The sequence below is a fragment of the Sinohyriopsis cumingii genome, chromosome 13 (genome assembly GCF_028554795.1).
Source record: "Sinohyriopsis cumingii isolate HCF-2022 chromosome 13, ASM2855479v2, whole genome shotgun sequence".
NCBI lineage: Eukaryota > Metazoa > Mollusca > Bivalvia > Unionida > Unionidae > Sinohyriopsis > Sinohyriopsis cumingii.
The window spans coordinates 33537255-33558863 of record NC_142973.1 but is presented as its reverse complement, the minus strand read 5'-3'; the positions used below and the strand labels follow the sequence as shown (position 1 = coordinate 33558863).

Below are 21609 nucleotides of genomic sequence, written 5' to 3'. Positions count from 1 at the left end.
CTCCATCGCTATCTCGCTTCGTTCCCTTTCCTTGGCAGAAGGGACAGAAGTCTTACGGTTGTAGCCATCCATCCCAGATGACATCGGTGTTGGCTCCTTCCCGGTGCTGTGAATATTTTATTTTCTCTAAACTAATACTAGATGCGTCGTGTCCGGTTGGATTACAGAGGGTGGTAGCGCGTCCATTACCTGCATTTGCTCGGTTGCATTCTCCAGGACGGTGTTCGCAACGGTACTTTCGTTCTGAAGCGCAGTGGTACGATGTTTAGTTCATCTACCTCTGCATCTGCGTACACGATCCATTGGATGTCTGCTTGGATTATTTGGAACCAGAGAAAGTCAAATTCAGATATCGCCCAGAGAATGTATTGTGTCCACCGGTCATATCTGGTGGAAATTGCATGAGCCCCATTTTCATATGAACCTACCATTCTACGTAGATTGACTTGTTAGCTCAGCTGTGTAAAACCATTGAGCGTTTCAGCTCCTTGGCCAGGTCTGTCTATTGCATGATTGGTGACTGCATCACAGTCAAAAAGGTTCATGTCGATACTTTCTTCAGTGCGGATGTTAAGTAGGTTTCGGTGGTGTGTGATTCGAGCTCTACCCATGCATGCAGGCTTTCAATGAGACATCAATGTGGTTACAGCCGTAGGTTAGGACACCGTGGAGTACAAAGTATTTTTGTGGTTTTGGTTTGGGAAAAAGGGGTAGTCTGAGAGATGTCCTCCAAACGAATCGCAATTCTCTCGGCCTCGAAGGTGGAAACGACCGTGATGTAGATCTTGCATCGTATGGAGATGCATTCGGGGATCTGCTGCAAGTACAACAATATATGATTTCCTGTACTATAGGTATTGTCGAGGAAAGTCTCAAGCTTGTTGTCGTCGGCCCACTCATCCCCTTGTACTAGATGTCGCACCAACTGTTCGCCGTATATGTCACGGCTCTCTAGGACATTTTGTCGATAGGGCGCTAGATTTGTTCGACGATAGACCATATGCAAGATGTTGGCATAGATGTGTCTGCAAATGGATCTTTCTGTCTTTCGGACCATCGATTTACCGGGAAAGAGGCGTATGGCTCCCACAATGAGCTTGCAGGACCTTATGTTTCTGATCGTGTATAGATCCGCCCCGCTACATAAATTGTCTTCTCTACGTAGGTAGCCAAACACGCAGAGGCAGTCAACAATGGCTGAAAAATCATTGTTATGTTCATTTAAATTGTGTGCTTGACTTTTGTCCAAGATTGTAAAGTAGATAATGTAAACAGTATGTTTACATTGCTAATGTTTGTCCATCTGTACTCTGCTGAACTAATTTTATTTGGTATCAATTATTGTTCTGAAAACGAATGTTATCTATACGTCTGTTTGTATTTCAGTATAAAACAGCGCTGCATTTTAGTTTCTCAGTTACCAATATTCTGTGTTTCTTGCTCTTTGTGTTTTAGTATCAACCGGTGCTGTATGTTTCATTTTATCGGATATCAGTGTTTTGTCTGCCTACCTGTTTGTATTTCAGTAAAAATAGTGACGCCTTCTAAATGTTTTAACAATGATGACGAAATATTTTACCTGGAGTAATATACTGATAGGCCTACATTCTTGAATAGTGACTACTTGTATGTATGTAATTCTTACAACATGCAAGTCAAGTATTAATTTTCTGCTGGGCAATAACATTTCACAAATATATAGCTGAGTGGGCCAGTGCTATATCATCATGGACACGCCTACAACCTACGTCATCGGAAGTGATGCATTCCGGGAATTTTAAGACGTTATGGTGAATTTTCGTTTCTACTGAAGGTACGTTTTGCTTTAAATTCTGTATTAATCAAACGTCTCAGGTAAATGATGGTGTATTACAAAGACAATGGATAATGAGCTAATAAGTTATCTTTGTTTGGGTATTGTTGTGCGTGTACTTTCTTCAAACACCTCAACAGATGATCGGTTGAGGTCTATGAAGTTATCAGCTGCGCTTTGGACAATTATTGAACAGCGATAATAATCTGAGAACCTGCTGACCTTTGTGCACTAGGTAGTTTTGTATGAAAACTCTTCAAAATACGCGTTTATTAAATAAACTACCTCGAATCGACAGTTCAGTCAAATATGGTGGCTCAGATTTTCCACATGCATCAATTCCCGTGACATAGGTTGTCAGTATGCGTCCCACTTATTTGTTTGTGATGATTGACAAAAGCATTGCATTCTAGTTTTGGTTATCATTCTTTCTACGCTGTTTTGATTACATACTTTATTTGGTTTTTCACATTTCGTGTGTAGATGTAACAATACTCATTTCATTTACCCCAATCAAGTTATCTCCAAACTGAACACTCTCGATGGTGTCAAATATTCATCCGTTCCATATGGATTAGTGACTTTTAAGTACCACAATTATAGCACTTTAGTTTAGCAGTAAGAGTTTAATATCAAGTCAGTCTAGTGGATTTAAAGTAGTAAAATGGCATCAGAGAGACCAAGATGATGTCTTCAAAAATCAGTAGCTAGGAAAGTGCTAATATCACAGCTGTCATTTTCAGTTTTGGTGCAGTAGTTGAAAAAGTGGTCCACTGCTACGGAGTCTATAAAAATTGGTTGTTTCATGCAGTATTAAGGAAAGTGGTACATACATTATGGTGTTTTTGGTATTGTTTTATTCAACAGTTAAGAAAGGGATCTGGAAAGTATGGTGTTTTGTGTTGTTTTTTTTTTAGCAGGAAGGAAAGTGGTTTAGTAGTGAGTAAGTAATACACGAAAGCTGTAGTTTGATCGGTCAATTAATACTTTTATTTTATTTGTTGTACGTGATCAACAGCCCGAAAAATAAACTGTCATATATTGTCTACTTATACATTACTTTAGTAGTCAGCAATTATTTTTTATTTTCCTACGTTATTAGCTGATATATTTCATCATGTGGTAGCAAACCATCATATTTGAACGAGTGGCGAAGCCACGATTTAAAATATATAGTTTTTGGTACCATATGATGAATTATATCCAGTTGAAACGTAGAAACAGAAAACATTATTTTTATTAGCTAATAAACTTGTTCCAAAATCGAAGTTTATCAGATTAAACTCACTCTTCGGCAGAACACGCTCATCCCCACCCCATTTTTTCGTAACTTCACCTCACTTTCATAGCCTGGTAGTATAAATTATACGTGAATTAAGACAGCGATATGACTGGTCTGACCTAATCTGTCACAGCAAATTTCATTTTTGTCATTTTGTAAACTGTTTGACCATATCTGGAAACAATGCAAGTCCGATTCAGCAATACATCACAGCGGAAAATAAATTCAAAGAAACGCGTACGGCGTCTGGTCAGATTCTTTATCAAAGATTATTTTCCATGTCTGAAATGTAATGTAGTTTCTATTTATTTGTTCTAGCTCACAAAATACTCGTTTCATGTTGTTGCACACGCAATCAAGCGACGCTTGACATAATGGGATATCTTATATTTTCACATGTGAAAATGTAAGGACAGTTTTTACACGTGAAAATATAGGAATGAAAAAATAATATGAAAATTGTTCAGTAAGTCTCTATATTTCACAATAAAGTATATACTAAGTGATATTATGTTTCTGTAATTTATTGAAAGAGGAAAACTTTCTTTTTACTCAACTTTTTGCAGTCCCCCAAAGCATTATACAAATTGGGTTCAATGATTCATTCATTTTGATATGCTGTCTGCAAACACAGTCTTTTGCGCGTTGTTTGCACCGATTTGCGGCATTCTATCTATATACTGAATGCATACACACCATGCAGATGCTGTACGTACGCTATATCCATTTTTTGAACTTTGTATGTGATATCGAAGGCATTCTCCAGAAAGTCTAACGTTGACTGTATGATTTCTATACATATACAATTGTCTGTGAATGTTGCAAATCATATACTTTGCTTATTACAATAATCTTTAAACGTTTGAAAACAATATAGTTTGAACAAAGATAAGCCTATCTGAGTTTTGAAAGAAGAAACATAAATACGTGAAATAATAAGACTGCAACCACAACAACAAAAACATCAACACTGATAATAATAATATAGCAACAAGAACAACAACAAATAATAATAATAATAATAATAATAATGTTATTATTATTATTATTATTATAGAACAATGAACATTATGGTCATCGTAGTCATAATAACGTATGTGCTACCACAGGAGCCTGACGTTTTATCAATAAAGTACGGCGAAATCTCTGACAACATGAAATCACTTTATCGGTTATATAAATGTATTCACTTATATTAACGATAAGGTGATTTCATGTTGTCAGAGATTTCGCCGTACTTTATTGATAAGACGTCAGGCTCCTGTGATGCTACTATGCTACTTTCACTGACCATCTTAATTTTTTTTTTTGTTTTACTTGTTTTGTACTAGGCCGATAAATCAGCCCCTCATCCGATCCGTTATGATATTGGTTATCGTCCATCAGTTCCAACACAGATTCGAGGTTTGATTTATCGGACTTGTTTTGTACACGCTCTATGTATGGATTGTACATGCACACGAGCTATTCCAATTGGCTTTTAAGGAAAATGATTCTTGTGAGAATGTTCGACATTTATCCAATCAGGGCTGGACAAAAATGTTACCGGCCAATGAAATTTGCTGTTGTACATAAAGTCTAGTACATTGATGACGTTGCTTGGCCATATGATCCACGTTGTTCACGCCAGCTTGATGCTTTCGTGGTAAATTGCTAAAGAATGTCATAAATTTTGATGAAATATAAAAGCGGTTTATATTCCAAGACAAGAAAACTTTCTACAACATACGTTCAAAATTTGTACAGCCTATGTAAAGAAATGATAGCGGATCCCGCGCTAACAAGGTAGGTTGGTTACCTCTCGTTTTCCATGCTAACGGCGTGGATGAACGAAACGTTGCATGCAAAGAAAGTTTCCATTGAGTTTCTAATGATACTGTTAATTATTACTTAAATTGAAGGTGTCATGGGGTAGTTTTACTTAATATAAATACACGAATCTCTTAATTTTAAATTAAAAGTCTGCAGGGCCATGGTGGCCTTTTGCCGGTGCTTGGGTGCCGTGTTATATCATTGACCTGTAGTGTCATGGTTCATGCTCGTAACGCGAATTGTATCGCTTATATTATAGTATTTCACGGGCTAGTGGACAATTCGGCCCAAAGACAATTCGGCCCAACTTGGACCGAAAATAAGACAATTCGGCCCAATTTTATAATACAGCTGTCAATAGTTTTAACAAGTATTTATTTTTAACATATATTTTGACAATTCTTATATAATATGTTTTTACCGTATAGTTCAAAATCCTTGCATTAGGTAACTTAATTATTCATTCTCATTTTAATTAGTTTGTAAAATAGAATAGGTTGAGAATAAAATTTGAAACATTTGGTGAACTAGATGAATGTTTTCCGAAGTTATAATGGTTAGGAGCTTTCTGATGTCTTTAGGAAAACCGTCCCAAATACAAATATTACTGTGGAGAAAGGACGTCTGATAAAAAGAAGTATAGTAGATTTTTGGGCCGAATTGTCTTATTTTTGGTGCAAGTTGGGCCGAATTGTCTATAAGTCATTTCACGAAATTATTAAAATCGCCGTAGAAAGTATTCTGCTGGTAAATGCTTAACTAATTAATGGATGCAAAATGTTGATAAAAACCAATTCTTTGCGAGCAACAACAGGGGATGTTTTTTTCGACATAATTTTAGTGCAGAATTAAAAATTGAACTCCTGTTGTTTGAAATAAATTAATTGGTAGCATTCATACGCGTACACCATCCACCTTTTTTAATACTTGTGTTTGGTCACTTTTTGACCTCGTGTTGGGCTGGAATTGGTACATTTGCAGCATATGGTTCCAATGCTGTCGGGCATTTATGTGCACTTTACGTTTCCGTCACCAATATTGAAGCAAAATGCATACCGAATTCAACCGATTGACGAAAATAAAATAATGCAGTGCTTACCATTTGAAAAGAGGCAATTGTCACCAGAATATTCTGTTAAAAATAGTATTAATTTTGGACGCACGGGATACCACCCCCGTGTTTTCATGACTCGCAGTATATCGACCTATTAGGCGCACAGGTGCTTGACACGAGCTTGATGTTAAGAAGAAAAAAAAACAATCGTCTAAAGGAAAAAAATCATACAGAGTGACAAAAATACCTTAGATTACCCCAATGACCCATTCTGACATAGGACCCTCTCTATCATAACATATAAGAGAGAAGGTACGGAACTTCCAAATACTTCGCTCCACCCATGACCCTCGATTTCCTTCTGCTATTTCCGTCTTTAAAGGCACACGACCATCCTGTATGGCTTGTTTTACTTCTGAGATATTTTTCTATCCATCAAGCCATCAATGATCATTGACTTTTCTGCGTTGTACCAAATTGAAGTTACGGGTTCCGAAACATGCGATTTTCGCGAAGTTTATCATTGTGGACACTTCTGTGCTTTTATGATAATAAGTATAACCTTTTGAGCCAATCATATTTTGACGTTAGTGCCGCCTATTTTGAAAATAGAGATGCCTGTATACGATGTGTTGTGCAGTGAAGAAGACAATGTACAATTCTTGCATGGAACAGGATTCCAAAAGTTGAATCGAGTTAATGGTAAGTAAAAAACTTACTTTTGCATCTACCGCTGTTCTGTAATTCAAGAAGGGATGCACCATAGAGTTGAAAACATTGTCCATATCGCTCTTGTCACCGGTTTTCAGATGAGCACGGTAGTGTCCAAAATGAAAAACTTTGCAAAAATCACACGTTTTGGAGCCCATAACTTAAGTTTGGTAACAACCCAGAAAAGTCAATGATGGCTTGATGGATAGAAAAACATCTCAGAAGTAAAACAAGCCCTATTGTATGGTCGTGTGCCTTTAAAGACGGAAATAGCAGAAGGAAATCGAGGGTCATGGTTGGAGTGAAGTATTTGGAAGTTCCGTACCTTCTCTCTTATATATTATGATTGAGAGGGTCCTATGTCAGAACGTGTCATCGGGGTAATTTAAAGTATTTTTGTCACTCTGTATGATTTTTTTCCTTTAGTTGATTGTTTTTATTTCTTAACATCAACATGGCTGCCAACCCTCACGAATTTGGTGTGAATTTCACGACTTTTTTAGCGATTCATGGATTCACGCCGTAAACCAAAAATTCACGAATTTTCCAATCCTCAATTGTTTTAAATCTTTAATAAAATAACCAATTTCCCGTTAAGCGCTAGTCGTGATATTCGCAGTTGCCGAAACGGTCCGGTACTGCTGGTCACGATATTAGTAGATATGTAGCCGATTAGTACAGTTGGCCCGGTAGCAAGCATTTTAGCCTCTTTTAATCTATATGTATAAGAGTAGTTTTACAAATGCTTTTGAGAGAAACTGGGGCTTAACCGGAAATTTGCTCCGCGCATGCGTCAAAACACTGATTTGAGTTACCGTTCCGCCTCGCATGTAAGATTTTGAAAATGTCTTCACCACCAAGGAAAAAGAAATGTATTACTCAAAAAGTAAAGTTTAATTTGGAATATATCAAAAATTGGCCGTGCATTCTGCCATTAAACATTGATATTCATTCATGCTTTTTGCGCTCAGTGTGTCATCGCAGAGACGATGTGAGGAAGAATGTCGGTTGCAAAAAAAACACGTCGAAGTTGGGAAAATTAAGAATTCGCAGATTTCGTCTCTGGAATATTTTAAATTATTTGCGGAAGACCTGCAGGCTACCAACGCTAAAGCATTATTTGTGAGTTTTCTTGTCGAACGCAATCTACCTTTATCAGCTGGAGACCATGCTAAACATTTGTTCTGACAAATGATCCCGGACTCGAAAATCGCTTTTTTTCTTGTGGAAGAACCGAAAATGCTGCAGTTCCTGTGCATTACTCACAGCAACAGTGACAGCGTAAAAGTATTTTCTTTAATAAGGAAAAATAAGACAGATTTTAGGGCCTCCTAAGCTGCAGAAAATTTGTCAGCAATTTTAGTCCCCAACATCAACCTGCAGGTAATAAGTCGGAACTGTTTAGAAAACAAATTTACGATCAAGCAGTTGAGGAAGTTCAAGTCTGCCACAGTATAATGCCTTGATAAATAAATATGTGTAGTGTTTTATATTTATTTTGCGAACTTGATATAGTGTAGTATTGACGGTCGTAGTGGTCAGAGTGGATGGAGTTATTGTCATGGTATTTTTCACAAATTCATGTCCAAATTCACGACTTTTTATCCCTATTTTCACTAATTATGAGCCTGGAAGGTTGGCAGCTATGCATCAAGCTCGCATCGAGCACCTGTGATTAGGCGCACAGCTTTGAAAAGATGTTAAGTTTATTCATCGGGTTATAAAAATTAAATACATTACTTTGGACTGTTTCTGTTTTAGTTCAGTCGAGTAATTAGGTTAGGTTTTTTGTTTTTCAAAATTTAATGTAACAATGGCAATAAATGGCAAGAGATATTAAGCAAACTAAACAGAACCTGTAATTTTTTTATAGTAACATTGAACATTTTAAAAATAAATAAGCTATTACATGGTAGAGAAACAACAATGAATAGGATGTAATGTGTTTACAATGTCTTGTAAATGGGAAAAATTGCTAAAGAATTCAGAAACAGACTATACGCTGAGGAATTTTTTTGAGAATCCTGTTCTTGTGGCGAGTTGACATGCTGGGTGGCAAACGATTTTGTACATGTGGGACAACTTCTTGGAAACTTGGATTAAGATGCAGAATTTTTTTAAAGGCAAACGTTTCCATCTTGTAAATAATGTATTTATATGTATGATTCTAAAAGATGCATATTAATTAGGATTTTCCGGGTTAAAGGTTCAAGAAAGTCATGGAGTGGGTCTTCATGTTGACATTTAGAAATCACATGTTCATATGCATTTAAAGTTGAAATGTGGGATATTTTTGTTCAATTTATGAATATCACTTTCCTTAATTAAGGTACGATGAATCTTTCTTGGTACAAAATTGATTTTTGACACGTGACCGAATGTTTACATAAATGACGTATCGTTGCGCAGAATTACCCGACACACATAATTGGCTGAAATAGTAGTATATATAAATGTTTTGTGGACAATCGGCTTTAAGTAGCAACAGGGGATGATTTTTTGAGAATTTTAGAATAAATAAAGATGGAATGTTTTCTTCATAATTCAGGCATGCTGAATTTAAAATTGAACTCATGTCTTTTCAGAAAAATGTACAAGAAGCATTCAAACGTGTACCAGCCACCACTGGTCTTAGTCCCATTTTACAAAATCTTGACATATTATTTCAAACTGAAATTTACATATATTTTTTTTTACATATGGTTATTTAGAAATGTCATATGAACATTCAGCTATAAGAACAGATAAGACGTTTCTTATATTCCAGGAACTTTAAGCCTTTTTATGAAGTCCCCTCCCCCCATTTATTTGTATGAAATACTACATTCTTAAGCCATACACATGTTTTATACATCATTTGCGTGAATAGTTAAATATTGGACTTGTCTTTTCAGATAAATTCGCATCATGTATTCCAACATGTGCAACACGCACCATTTTAATATTGGACTTTGTTAACTTTTTGCAAAATCTTGACCTCCTGGTTATTTGAAGCTGAAATTAGCATATTTCTTACATACGGTAATAAAGAAATGTTTTGTGAACATTTAGCTTTAATAGTAAAATAAAATTTCCATTGTTTGGGGTACTTGTTAAGCCTTTAATGCCTTCTTTTGAAGCAACTCCCCCCCCCCCAATATTATCATATATTTCTTTGTTCATCATGAGCAGTTTATTAAAGAAAAAAATATACCTACAAACTCCCTGTATGTTGCAAATGCAAACTTGATTTTCCTGTTTTAAAGTGGAATTCTGCTTTTCGTCTGACTTGGCTTCCGCTATCTCTTTAACAATTGTCATCTAGTCATAGTGAAATCGGCGACATTTATCAAAATATTTGACAAGCACACTTTTGTGAATGATTTTAAAAGCCTTTTTATCCATTTAATTGTTGGCAAACAATAAATATGCATTGATTTCTGCTAATTACCATGTTGACAACATATTAGCACCATTTGTGGATGCTTCATTTTTGTAAATTCATATGCGCTTGGTTAATCATTAGAGACGAGTGCCTTTTAGTTCCAGACATGATTGTCAAATAAATCTTGTGAGTTATATTATTAATAATTAATACCACATCACACTAACATTGGCAACGTGCATGAAAATAACCTCTGAAATGCCCATATTAAATGGTAATCCGGTAAACTGCCTGAAGTTTACTTTAAGTTCTAAGGGCATGAACATTGTTGAAGACCGATGCATGCAGATATTAACCGATAAGTTAAAATATAACAATTCCTTTTTTTTGTCAGAGCTTGTTTTAAATAAATATGCACATTATCTGTGGGAGAAAACGTGATATAGATCATAGACGAAATAATCAGTGGCTATATATTTAGAAAAATGTGCATGTAAACGTTAATTCAGAGTGCTGAGATGTCTTCTCAGGCAAGATTGCAGGATATAAACTTGAAGAATTTAAAGAGTTGTGAACTGAACACAACCTAGAGTTTTCAAAATAACTTGTGCAGACCAGCTTTCGTTTTGTGCATTTTACATGTACAGTAGTCCCCCTCTTATAAGGCCACCCCTAATGCAGCAGGGAAGTGGCCTTATAATGCGGGTGGCCTTTCTAGAGGGGGATGACAAATGTGAATAGTAAATACATATGAAAAAAGTCACAAATACATTTAATTTTAAATATTTAATATTTTAATTAAAAAATCACATGCATGATGTGAAATAAATGTAAAACAAACTTTGTCATCATTTGCAAAAGAATGCTATGAATAACCATTGATAGTTTTAAAACTGTCTTTATAATTATGTTACAGTTCACATCACGTCACTTTGTTGGTAACAGTCCAAAAAACAAACCAGTCTCATCACATTAAAAATATCCTTGCTGTCATATCCCCTGCATATATCGTTTAGTCTTTTGTTCCAATCTTCGACAACTTCATTATTAACATCAGCTGATTCACCGCTAATGACAGAACACTTGCTATTGTGTCGCACTTGAAATCTGTGCAAACTATCCGTTGCTTGCGGTAAAGTCGTCATATCCCAGTTCAACTGGCAAAATTTTTGCTTTTTCTTGTCTTTCAAATCAGGATACAAACGTCTCCTGGCTCAAACAATCTTCCTTTCTCCGTCCATTTTACCTTTCCACTTCTGCAGAATTGTTTCATTATCTTTCACGATATTGTTTATCTGAGTCTTCCCGACGTTAGTTTTCTGCAAGGATCCTCGAGGACCCCCCCCCCCGTCAGTTGAATTACTTTCACGTTCTCCTCTAAACTGAGAATTTTTATTTTCCTCGATGACATGTTGATCTTTTTGCAGTATGTTATTCATGTTGGCAACTACAATACTGATAAAACAATTTTGTATGCTTCTAAACAAATTGCCGTGTGTTTTTAAAGGAAGTGATCTTGTCACGTGATTCGTTAGTCTCGGTCTGGTACCCTATTGTTTTTATACATTTCTTGAAACTAAACGGCTTCTATATGTACCATTAACATCACGCAGATTTGACCTCGCGGCCGCTAGGATTCGTAATTTTGACAATTATTGTCAGTAGTAATAGCCACTGATTACCAAAGTCAACAAGCTCAACATCTTACTAAGGGAAGCCATAAAGGCTATTAAACCATTTTCCTGCTGACTTTGGTATTGTACATCGATACTGCCACATCTCAGCTGTTACTACTGTTCAATAATTGTATTCTTAACAATTATCAGAGTGACTAAACCGGACATCTTATGATAACACAGCAATAAGGATAATTGGATTACATGTACGTACCCTTTTGTATGGATTAAAATTTGAGTCTTTCTCGGTTTTTATTTGGCTTCTCGTGAGGCGTAAATGATATAATATTAACCTTAGTGGTAAATGTACTTTACTCAACACTTCTTTCAGTAACGAAAACCTGACATCGGGAAACAGAAATCGGATTACTTAACACACGTTATGAATACAATACTGGTTCTGGATACATATTCAAATAAAATTCGGCCGCTTGTGAGGGGTAAATTTTATGATTTTGTACTAATATGCTGGCCGCTGGTCGCGTTAGGCGGGTGGCCTTTCGCGAGGGGTACTTTTGAACACAAACTCGTCGGTGCCAACGGATTCTGGCCGTAAGGAGCGGGTGGCCGCTGGTCAGGGGGGCCGTTCAAGAGGGGGACTACTGTACTGCCGATGTTAAATAAAATATTTACCATTTTCAGTTGGCATCATGTGCAAGCTTTGGCCTTGTTTTAAAGTATTTTGAATGGCGAATGTTTTTGCATTTTTGCTTGTGTGAAAAAAAAGATTTGAGATTTAAAAAGAAAACTGTGTGTTGGGAAGCACAAATAATTTCAAGTGACAGTTCATGATTTTGTAGAGCCTATATTAAATAAAGTCTTTGTGTAAAGTAAAGATCTATTTGTTTTGAGGTGTTTGATGATGGCCAGTAAAAATGCTTATTAGGTCTCAGAAATGATACAGGATAGATGATAAGAGGCAGTTCTGAGAAAAATGCACACTTTGATTACTACTCAGTTCTGTAATTTCATTGATCACTCCATAAGTAAGTGCATACTGTCATAAATCCTGATATTAATACAGCTATCGAAAGAAAAGATTTGTGCACATGATTCTCACTTGAAAATATGCAACTAAATTACCAATAAATAAAGCATAAATTCTAGGGCAGAATAAATTTGTTCTGAATAGTACTGCTTCTTTTTTAAGTAGTTTTAACAATATTATCATTTACATACATAAATGTTATCATTTGCATACACAACAACCTGATATATTTTGCAAATAGTCTTTTTATGCTGATTGAAATAAACCTTTGATGGCAAAGGTTAAACTTGAAGATTTAAGGTTTTTCCAGATTCCTTTGTTGATAACTTCACTTGATTGATTAATGTTTTAAACGCTTGATTGATTTGCATTTATTTTAGCCTGTGGCCATCAGAGGTTTTGCTGGGATGTGACCTCCGATTGCCAGTGCTGAATTCGAACCATGAGTTATATGTGGAAAGGTAAAATATAATAGAGATGCCCAGTGTGCGAATGCAGTAATCACAAATAGTTTATTTGAAATGTAAGATGGGTGAGAACTTGGATGCAAAATGTTATAAATGTTATTGTATATGTAACATAATTAACATACTCATTCATGATAATCAAAGACAGCAAGGCAACCAAGCAAAATGAATACTTCTTAAAATAAAGAGCATGGTTACACAAATATGGACCATTGTAGGCAAGCGAGTTTCAGTGAATTCCTGAACTGGCACTTACAGATACCCTCAGGGATAAGAAGTTTCACTATTACTTCCAAAGAAATCATAACATTAATACTGTATGAACTGAAAAATACAAAAACTTAGATTCGATATACGTAAATGTCAAAATTTTTTTGTAAAAAAGGAATCTTGTTTGGTTGTGTATAAACAGCTCTCAGCTACTTTGACTTCCTACTTGGCATAATACGACTGAATACCACTCCAGGAACCAGACTAACGAACAACACAAAAAGCAGTGACGTACTACAAATGTTTTTGCATACAGGTGATCATTGGTGAAACCAGTTGGAACAAACTTTCAGTTGACATTTTGAAAATGTTATTTCTACTGAAAAACAAACACAAACAACTTCATTAGAAGTGCATTATTATCGATGTGATTGTAAAATAGGATTCAGTCATTAAACAGCCCAGTTCCCTACCCCACCCCCCACCCCCATGGTTTTCTACACGTCTGAGCGAATGTTTTAATTTGTAGAGATCTCTCTGTAACTAGCGCCCTCGCTTATAGTGCAGTATATGTTCGTGGACCCTGTTGTGCACGAGTTATCGAGGGAGAGGTGTATTTTGATTCCATTCTCCAGGTCATGATCAGTGCTCAGTACCCAAAATAGTCATGCTATGCAATGTACTTCAGCAACAGTTGTCTTATTTGTTGACCCAAATTCTGATATCTCGTTTCTCATAACACTTTCACTGCTGTCAAATAGACTTGATACAAAAATAGTTTACACATAAAATGATTATTATGCAATTAGATGCACAATGAAATTTTGGGATTTTTTTTTAACCCTGGGAGAAAAAAGTGCTGTGGTCAGCGATGGAAAACAAAGACAGTCAGCTTAATGGAAATGCATTTTTTTGGGCCTTAAAATCATGTGTAACGTGTTTTAAGGTAAAAATAAACGCATGTAAATTTAGAACACATTAATGCATGAATACATGTATTTGAAGATATGGAGAGTTAAAAAGTGTCAATATATTGGAAAAAATGCCTGACTCTGTGTTATAAACAGATTCCCGAGTTATTGGAGGAGTGGTGTATTTAGCATTGCTCCAAAAACGTATTTTTTAGACACATGCCCAGTTCTTAAAATCCACAAGCTTGGATTCCAGTTTCTATCTGCCCAAAAGTTACCTTTTTAATCTTCTATGTTACACAATGATGCAATTGCCACAGTTCAGATATAAATTCAGTAGGGAGTTTGCAGGTAATACAAGTGTCTTTAGTGTTCATCACCACACGCACTAGAGACTGGATGGTCCTGGTGTTCAAACTTCTGCTGGATTCTCTGAGTGAATCCTGGTCAGAACCAAGTTGTGGTATTTCGATATGTGTGGAGTATGTGCAAAGAATTAATTGCCCTCCCACCCATCCACCACTTATATTTTTTTGTACTGGTAAAACGCCGTCAACCAGGAGTTCTGAACTTTTTTTTTTTTGGCTTTGCTGATAGCTATATGCAGCCTAAATCGGCTTCAAAAATGAATCACTTGCAGCACTATTCTGTCAGTTTAAATGATCATACTTTGCATTTTATACATGCAGTAAATCCAACTTTAAAAAGAAACGTTGCATGTGGTTTAAAGGACTGCTGTGTTGGCCTATTGGTTAGAGCGTCTGCATTGGTTGTGGGTAAAAATGGTACTAACAGCTGCCATACTTTGCGCTTAGCATTAGAGGTTAGAGTTAGGACTGGTTGGCCTGGTGTCAGGATAATGTGACTGGGCGAGACATATTCTACATGTCTGCAGCATGATGTCCCAGTGTTAGACATCACTGTAAGCTGCCACACTGCAGACACCGTAGCGATATGATTGATATTTTTTTTAAGCTACATTAAAATTCCAGTTCACATTCACATACCCACATATGGCTTAAACACTCTCATTCATAGCAATTTGTAGAAACTTGTTCTCATACACATATCTAGCATCACCTATGCCCACTGCAGTCATTAAACACATCTCATTACCTGTTGTCAGCAAATTAAGTACCTGCGAAATGGTGGATTATACCGGACCACCATGCTTTTAATTGACACATTAAACTGCCCAAGGGATAGTTTTACATCAACTCCAGTCATGACTGTTTAATGTTTATAAATGCTTCATGTAATGGACATGTACTGAAAGGGTGTTTTCTTGTAACACGTCTGTGTCAGTGAGTTTGGGAGGATTACAAAATCGTGTTTTACCATGACACACCATTTTACGGTTTGATTAAAATTAGATGTCCGCTTCATGTAGGACAGTGGTGATCTGATTTTAATCAGATTGCATGTAGTTATGGCAGGTATGTCAACGGCTTGAAAATACTCTTCTGCGTCTCATCAGCGTGACCAAAGTTTTCTCTGGCAAACTTTTATTTTTTATTTTTGGGACTATCACAATGGGCACTTTTTTAAAAATACTGATCTGATATTAGATGGGTCCTGGCATTGGGCTATCAGATTATTTTGAGCACAGTTGTGTGTCAAGTCCTATAATATTTGCTGAGGTACACTGATGTATACAGTATTTTGAGAGACAACAAAAAGAAATCAAATTTGAATCAATAAAAGTTCTAATTTTTTAAAATAATAACAATAGGTTATATGTCCATTGGGTCAAGGGGAAGTGACTTGTTTGCTCTCTGCCTGTTGGCTTGTTTCAGATGGTTTGTCCAAAACAAAATCCTTATTGTATGAATTATCTGGATCCAGGTGAACTGGCCAGTATTGTATTTCATTTATTTTCTTGGGTGTGGATAGTACACTTGGAAAATGAGTTAAACCTTTTTATTTTTAATTTTGTCTAAGAGGCATTATAGTCCTTGCTCCCTCTTTGCCTTTGGCCGTGTGCATTCTCTTCTACCAAATATAGTTTGTATTAAAAACATTTTTCAACAACAAAAAATAATTATGGTCTCGATAAATTTAGTAACAGAATGTAGATCCGCTGGACTCTTAGGTCCTTGTTTTCAAAAGAAATCAAGGTAACGCAAAATCATATTGAAAAATTATAAACCCTGATGATATTAGTCATTATTTGTATTTGACTGGGCAGGCCAGTTGATGTAAGCTGGTCCAACAGACCAGTGGAATAAAGCCCATTTAAGTTGACCCCAGCTTCAGTCCTTTAAGCAGTTGGTAATTTAGATACTTTGATTGTATGAAAAAAAGCCAAGCCACGGCAATGATGCTAAGAACTTGTTGGGTTTTATCATGTGGGGGAGGCATTTGCACCATGGGTACATTATCTGCCTTGGCTAGCATGGATCAGCTGCAGTTGCTTGAGATAATTTCCAAGACCAACATGCCCAGTCAAGCAAAAATTCATGTACACATCTCCCTCGATAACTCGCGCACAATGGGGTCCAAATAGACCGTACTATAAGTGAGGCTCAAGTTTCTGAGATACCTCCAAAAACTGAACAAAATTGCTTTAACATCGAGAACGTCGTAAGTGAACTGGGCTGTTTATTGACTGGCTCCTCATTTTACAATCACATTGACGATAATTTTTATTAATGAGCTTTTTCTAACGAAGTTGTTCATTATTCTGTTTAAAAAACGTTTATTTTCAAAATGTCCAACATATGAAAGATCGTTCCAGCTGGTTTCAGCAACCTTCGTGTGTATGCGAAAAAATCTGTATTATGTCACTGTTTTTTTTTTGTTTTCTTGATGAGTCTGGTTCCTGTAGTTGTGTTTAATATTATCCTGCCAATCGGGAGTCCCGAGAGCAGGGAACTAGACTAACTGTTGATATACCATCAACAAGATTTCTTTTTTTTAAATAAAAACACACAATATTTTTCTTGAGACAATCGTCTTATGTTGAAACTCAATTTTTTTTATTGCTTAGTTAGTACAATATTGATGTCGTGAATTATTTGGAATTAATAATGAAACTTCTTATCATCCTTGAGAATATCTCTGAAACTCGCTTGCCCACAATGGTCCGTATCAGTGAAATCAAGCCTATTATTTTACGAAGTATTTGTTTCCCTTGGCTGCCTTGCTATCTTTGGTCAGTTATGAAAGAGTCGGTTAATTTAAGGTAGTTTGTTACATACACAATAATATTTATAAGTGTTTGATTGATCAAATGAAGCGAGTTCACTTGATATATGACCAGTGCTGCTAGGTTTTAAGTTTGTAGGATTTTCGTGCCTTTTAACTTTTCTTTTATTCCACCTTTATTTGATTCAAAATACGTAATTAATGTGATAATACAAAGGAGGCCAGCTTTTAAATCAGTGCAACAATAAAACAAATACTTCCAGAAGTCGGTTATCAAAACACGGTTGGCACTTAACTTAGGTTCTCAGAGAAACGCATGCAGACATAGCTGTTACAGTAGATTGACACATTTTATGTTTAATAACAAGATGACTCATTACATTTATGACGATTACACTTAACAGGAACTAAAGGATAGAACTAGAGCACAAATTTCATTTGATTAAAAAGTTTTTTAATGCCTCCACATTTTTCTTGATTGAAATTTCCTTACCTATCGTTAATTGCGGTGTACTTGTAATGTCGTTTGGAAAGAATGTAAAAAAATTTATGACCTATTTTTAAATTTGATATTTCAATGTTGATTAAAATTTCCAGGTCCTATCTACTGTTTTCGACTATAAACGAGCGATTCATTCAAGTTTACGTTGAAAATTTTGATCATGATTTTCTTCAAGTTCAACATATAGGGATCAATTTTGGGGGTATTTTCTGGTTTAAAATATGGGATCCATGTCTGACCCCACATTGTAAGAGGGTTCACATGTTATCAGGGCGCGAGTTATCAAAGGAGTGTTGTATGTAATACTGGGGGTATATCCATTGTTATATCTGTCTAAACAATTTTTTATTTTGAGTCTTAAACTGTATTTTAACTAGACTTCATTTCTATAATCTGTCAATCAAGTACCGCTCTGGTGGCCTAGTGGTTAGAGCATCCACCTCAGATGTGTGAGGTTTTGGGTTTGATCCCCAGTCGAGTCATACCAGAGACATACAATAATGGTACTAACAGCTGCCTTGCTTGGCGCTCAGCATTAAGAAGAGGTTAGTGTTAGGACTGGTTGGCCCAGTGTCCGGATAATGTGACTGAGTGGGATATCATGCTACGTGTCTGCGGCATGATGCCTCAGTGGTAGATATCACTATAAACTGGCACATTGCAGAAATCTTAGCAATATGACTAAAAAAATTTTTAAAGCTACGTTAAAAAAACAAATCACACCCACACATGGCAGTCAAATTGTTAAGAGGATGGTCTTTCATCCAGACTTGGTCCTTGTTTTGAGCAGCTTGTGTTTAGGTGCCTTTTGATCTTAAAATATTCTACATTTCAATATTAATGTATGTTACCATGGAAACTGAATGTATCTTTTAGTATATGATGATGACAATTCTGTTGCCCAACTTGCCAGGGCAACTATACAATGTTGGGCAATTGAAATCTTGTGCAAAGAACCAAGTTTTTAATAGGAAATAAAACAAAAATTTAAGCTTCAAAGCCATTCTTCTATCATGGGGTCCCAAGTGGTTTAAAGTGCTCTCTGTTACGGATCACTGCCATCTCACCTCTGTCTGCATGAGTTTGAGTCTAGGATTCAGCCAATGTGGGTATTTGAGAAAGCTTGCCAGTAGCTTCTCGTGGGTCGGTGATTCTTCCCAGGGTTCTTCCTCCACCATTTATACTGGCCGCCATGCATAGCCTATTGTGTGCAGAAAAATGGCATTAAACCCCACAACAACCATTCTCCTATAACCCTTACCTGGCAAGAAGTTTAGAATTTGAATTATTTTGCCCTAAAATGTCTAGCTACATGTTGTGCTATAATCATGCACTTAATGCATCTTTGTGTATCTTTATAGATTGTATAGTTAGCCACATGCCATGTTATATTTGTGCACTCGACTCAGCTTGTAGAACCATCTGTGCATATCATTAATGATAATATGCACAGCTAGCCACATTTCAGGTTACTGTCATGCATTTCACTTTTCTTGCAGAGCATTCAGGCAGCAGAAGTTTTGTGACACATTTTCTCCTTCAAAGGGGAGTTCCTGTGACGCCAGTGTTGCGAGCTCAGAATGTAGCAGTCCAGATGATCTGTACTTTGAGATTGAGGATGACAGTCTTTTGTCCCCTGCAGAATCGGGTTTAGCGTCGTATATTTTAAATGTACTTGAGGACACTGACTCTGTATTTGGTATGCATTTATTACACAGTCTCTCAATTATATAAAAGGGGAAATTTTCCCAATGTTAAACTAGCACTTTTTGGAAGTTCTGTTTACTGCTGCGATTGGTTGCTTTCAGAATATATGGATATCTATCAATCGAACTGCAGTATGAAATTGTCTGTTCCAGACCTTGTTTCTATTCAGTTGTTGCCCATTAGTAATTCATACTTTTAGGTCAACTGGTAAGAATATAAGAGCTTATGGTATGGTCCTTCATCCAGCATCTGTCTGTCCATTAGAAAAGCTTATTATTGCAACTCATCCTTAACTACTTGAAGGAGTGCTCTGAAACTTTACAGATTCATCCCATGGACTATTTGGATTTAAATGGCCATCTTGGAAATCTTGTTATCATTACCCTCCTGAACCGAAAGCCATGTTGGCATATGGTTGTCAGGAAAAGACTTCCTATGGTGTTTACTTAGTCTTGAATGAAAATGGTTGTTCTTGGACATGCAGTATGATGATTACAGTGTCCATCTTATGATAGGTACTCTTCCTGAATGGATGGAATTTTCAGTAAATTAGGTATGAAATCTGCTTGACAGTAAATGAAAATGGTGCCATTCTGACATCTAATGCAACAAGCATTGAGGAAAGACATCTTGATGACATCTTGCTGAGCTTGATGGAAATCGCATGAGAGCTCGTGAGATATGGAGAAGCTACTCTGTCATAACATTGTCTATGCTAGTCTGGTTCCTTGTTTCATATGATCTGAGCGTTGCATTCTATACGAGTAGAGGAGCGCAACGCAGGGAGCAAATAAAGCGGGAAAGACGTCAGTGCCTATGCTTGAAGTATAGACGATGTCATACCTTGTCCAATGCATTTGATATTGAATTATTCCTGATTGCATTATGTGAATCCTTTGCATTAAAAAAAACGCATGGCAACAAAATGTGCATCATTTTCTCCAGCATGTGTCCCTGATGTGCATAAAGGGAAACACTGTATAGTGTTGGGAACTTTCATGATCTGTCATCAGTTTATTGTTTAAAGACAATGTGGCCTTTAATATAGTGTTGGGAAATGGCTACAGTTTCTTGATCTGTCATCAGTTTATTGGCTAAAGACAATGTAGCCTTAAAAATTACTGTAGGGAAATGGGTAGTTTCTTGATCTGTCATCAGTTTATTGATTAAAGACAACGTGGCCTTAAAAATTACTGTTGGGAAATGGATAGTTTCTTGCTCTGTCATCAGTTTGCTGCATATTGATTAATAATTGATCATTCGTCATTAAAAATAGCCTCATGGGGGCAGTTTCTTAACCCATTGGACAAACACAAAGTTGGTTGTGAAGTTTCAGTAAAGTGGAGGTAACTGAAGACATTGTTCTTGGGGAAAAATTACCTTTCAGCTTTTTGTCAGCATCATGTCTAGTCAAAACCAAAGCCGTTTTTATGCATCCAATGCTTGCATTGGGAACATATTGGATGCGTGCATCAATCCTTTCTGTCCTTCCATCCTGAGAAGCCTGTTTGCAAGATTATATTTTTTATTTTAAAGCACTCGTAAAGAAGTTAAATTTGGGATGCACATTTGTATCCATATGTAGATATTTAGCTCATTACACTATTTAACTATTTTTGCTTTACACATTGTGGAATTTTTTATAACAAAAACCATGATAGCATGATTTTGCAGAACCTACTTGAGGTAGATAAATGAAATTTTGGAAGGAATAATTTGTATTCATATTTATACTTGTTGGGCAAAACTCCTGTCAGTTTTCAGCAACAACTTGTGGATGGTTAGCATACATGCCAACCATTATGCTTTTGGCATAATCATTACGCTTTTTTTCACTAAATTACTCCTTACGCGTATCTATTCGGATTACGCAATTTTGGTATATCCCCCTCCCAAAAAAATTAATTTGTTTTCTCATGCAAGCGCCTTTGGACACCTCTACTCCATTCACATACAAGTGCTTTT

General features: G+C 36.3%; 1 protein-coding gene across 4 annotated transcripts in view; it reads left to right on the top strand.

The window, feature by feature from the left end:
• Positions 1 to 4663: 4663 nt before the first annotated feature.
• LOC149785172 (protein FAM199X-like) overlaps positions 4664 to 21609 on the top strand; it is a 43610-nt gene continuing 26664 nt past the window's right edge. Inside the window, exons 1-3 of one of the 4 annotated variants that reach the window (XM_089978964.1) lie at positions 4664 to 4880; positions 13081 to 13161; positions 19437 to 19636. In XM_089978964.1, coding sequence (XP_089835090.1) covers positions 4771 to 4880; positions 13081 to 13161; positions 19437 to 19636 — 391 coding nt within the window. In that variant the 5' untranslated portion in view covers positions 4664 to 4770. Of the gene's footprint in view, positions 4881 to 4985; positions 5007 to 13080; positions 13162 to 19436; positions 19637 to 21609 lie in introns of those variants that run through there. The other 3 variants (XM_089978963.1, XM_089978965.1, XM_089978966.1) reach the window with 3 other exon arrangements.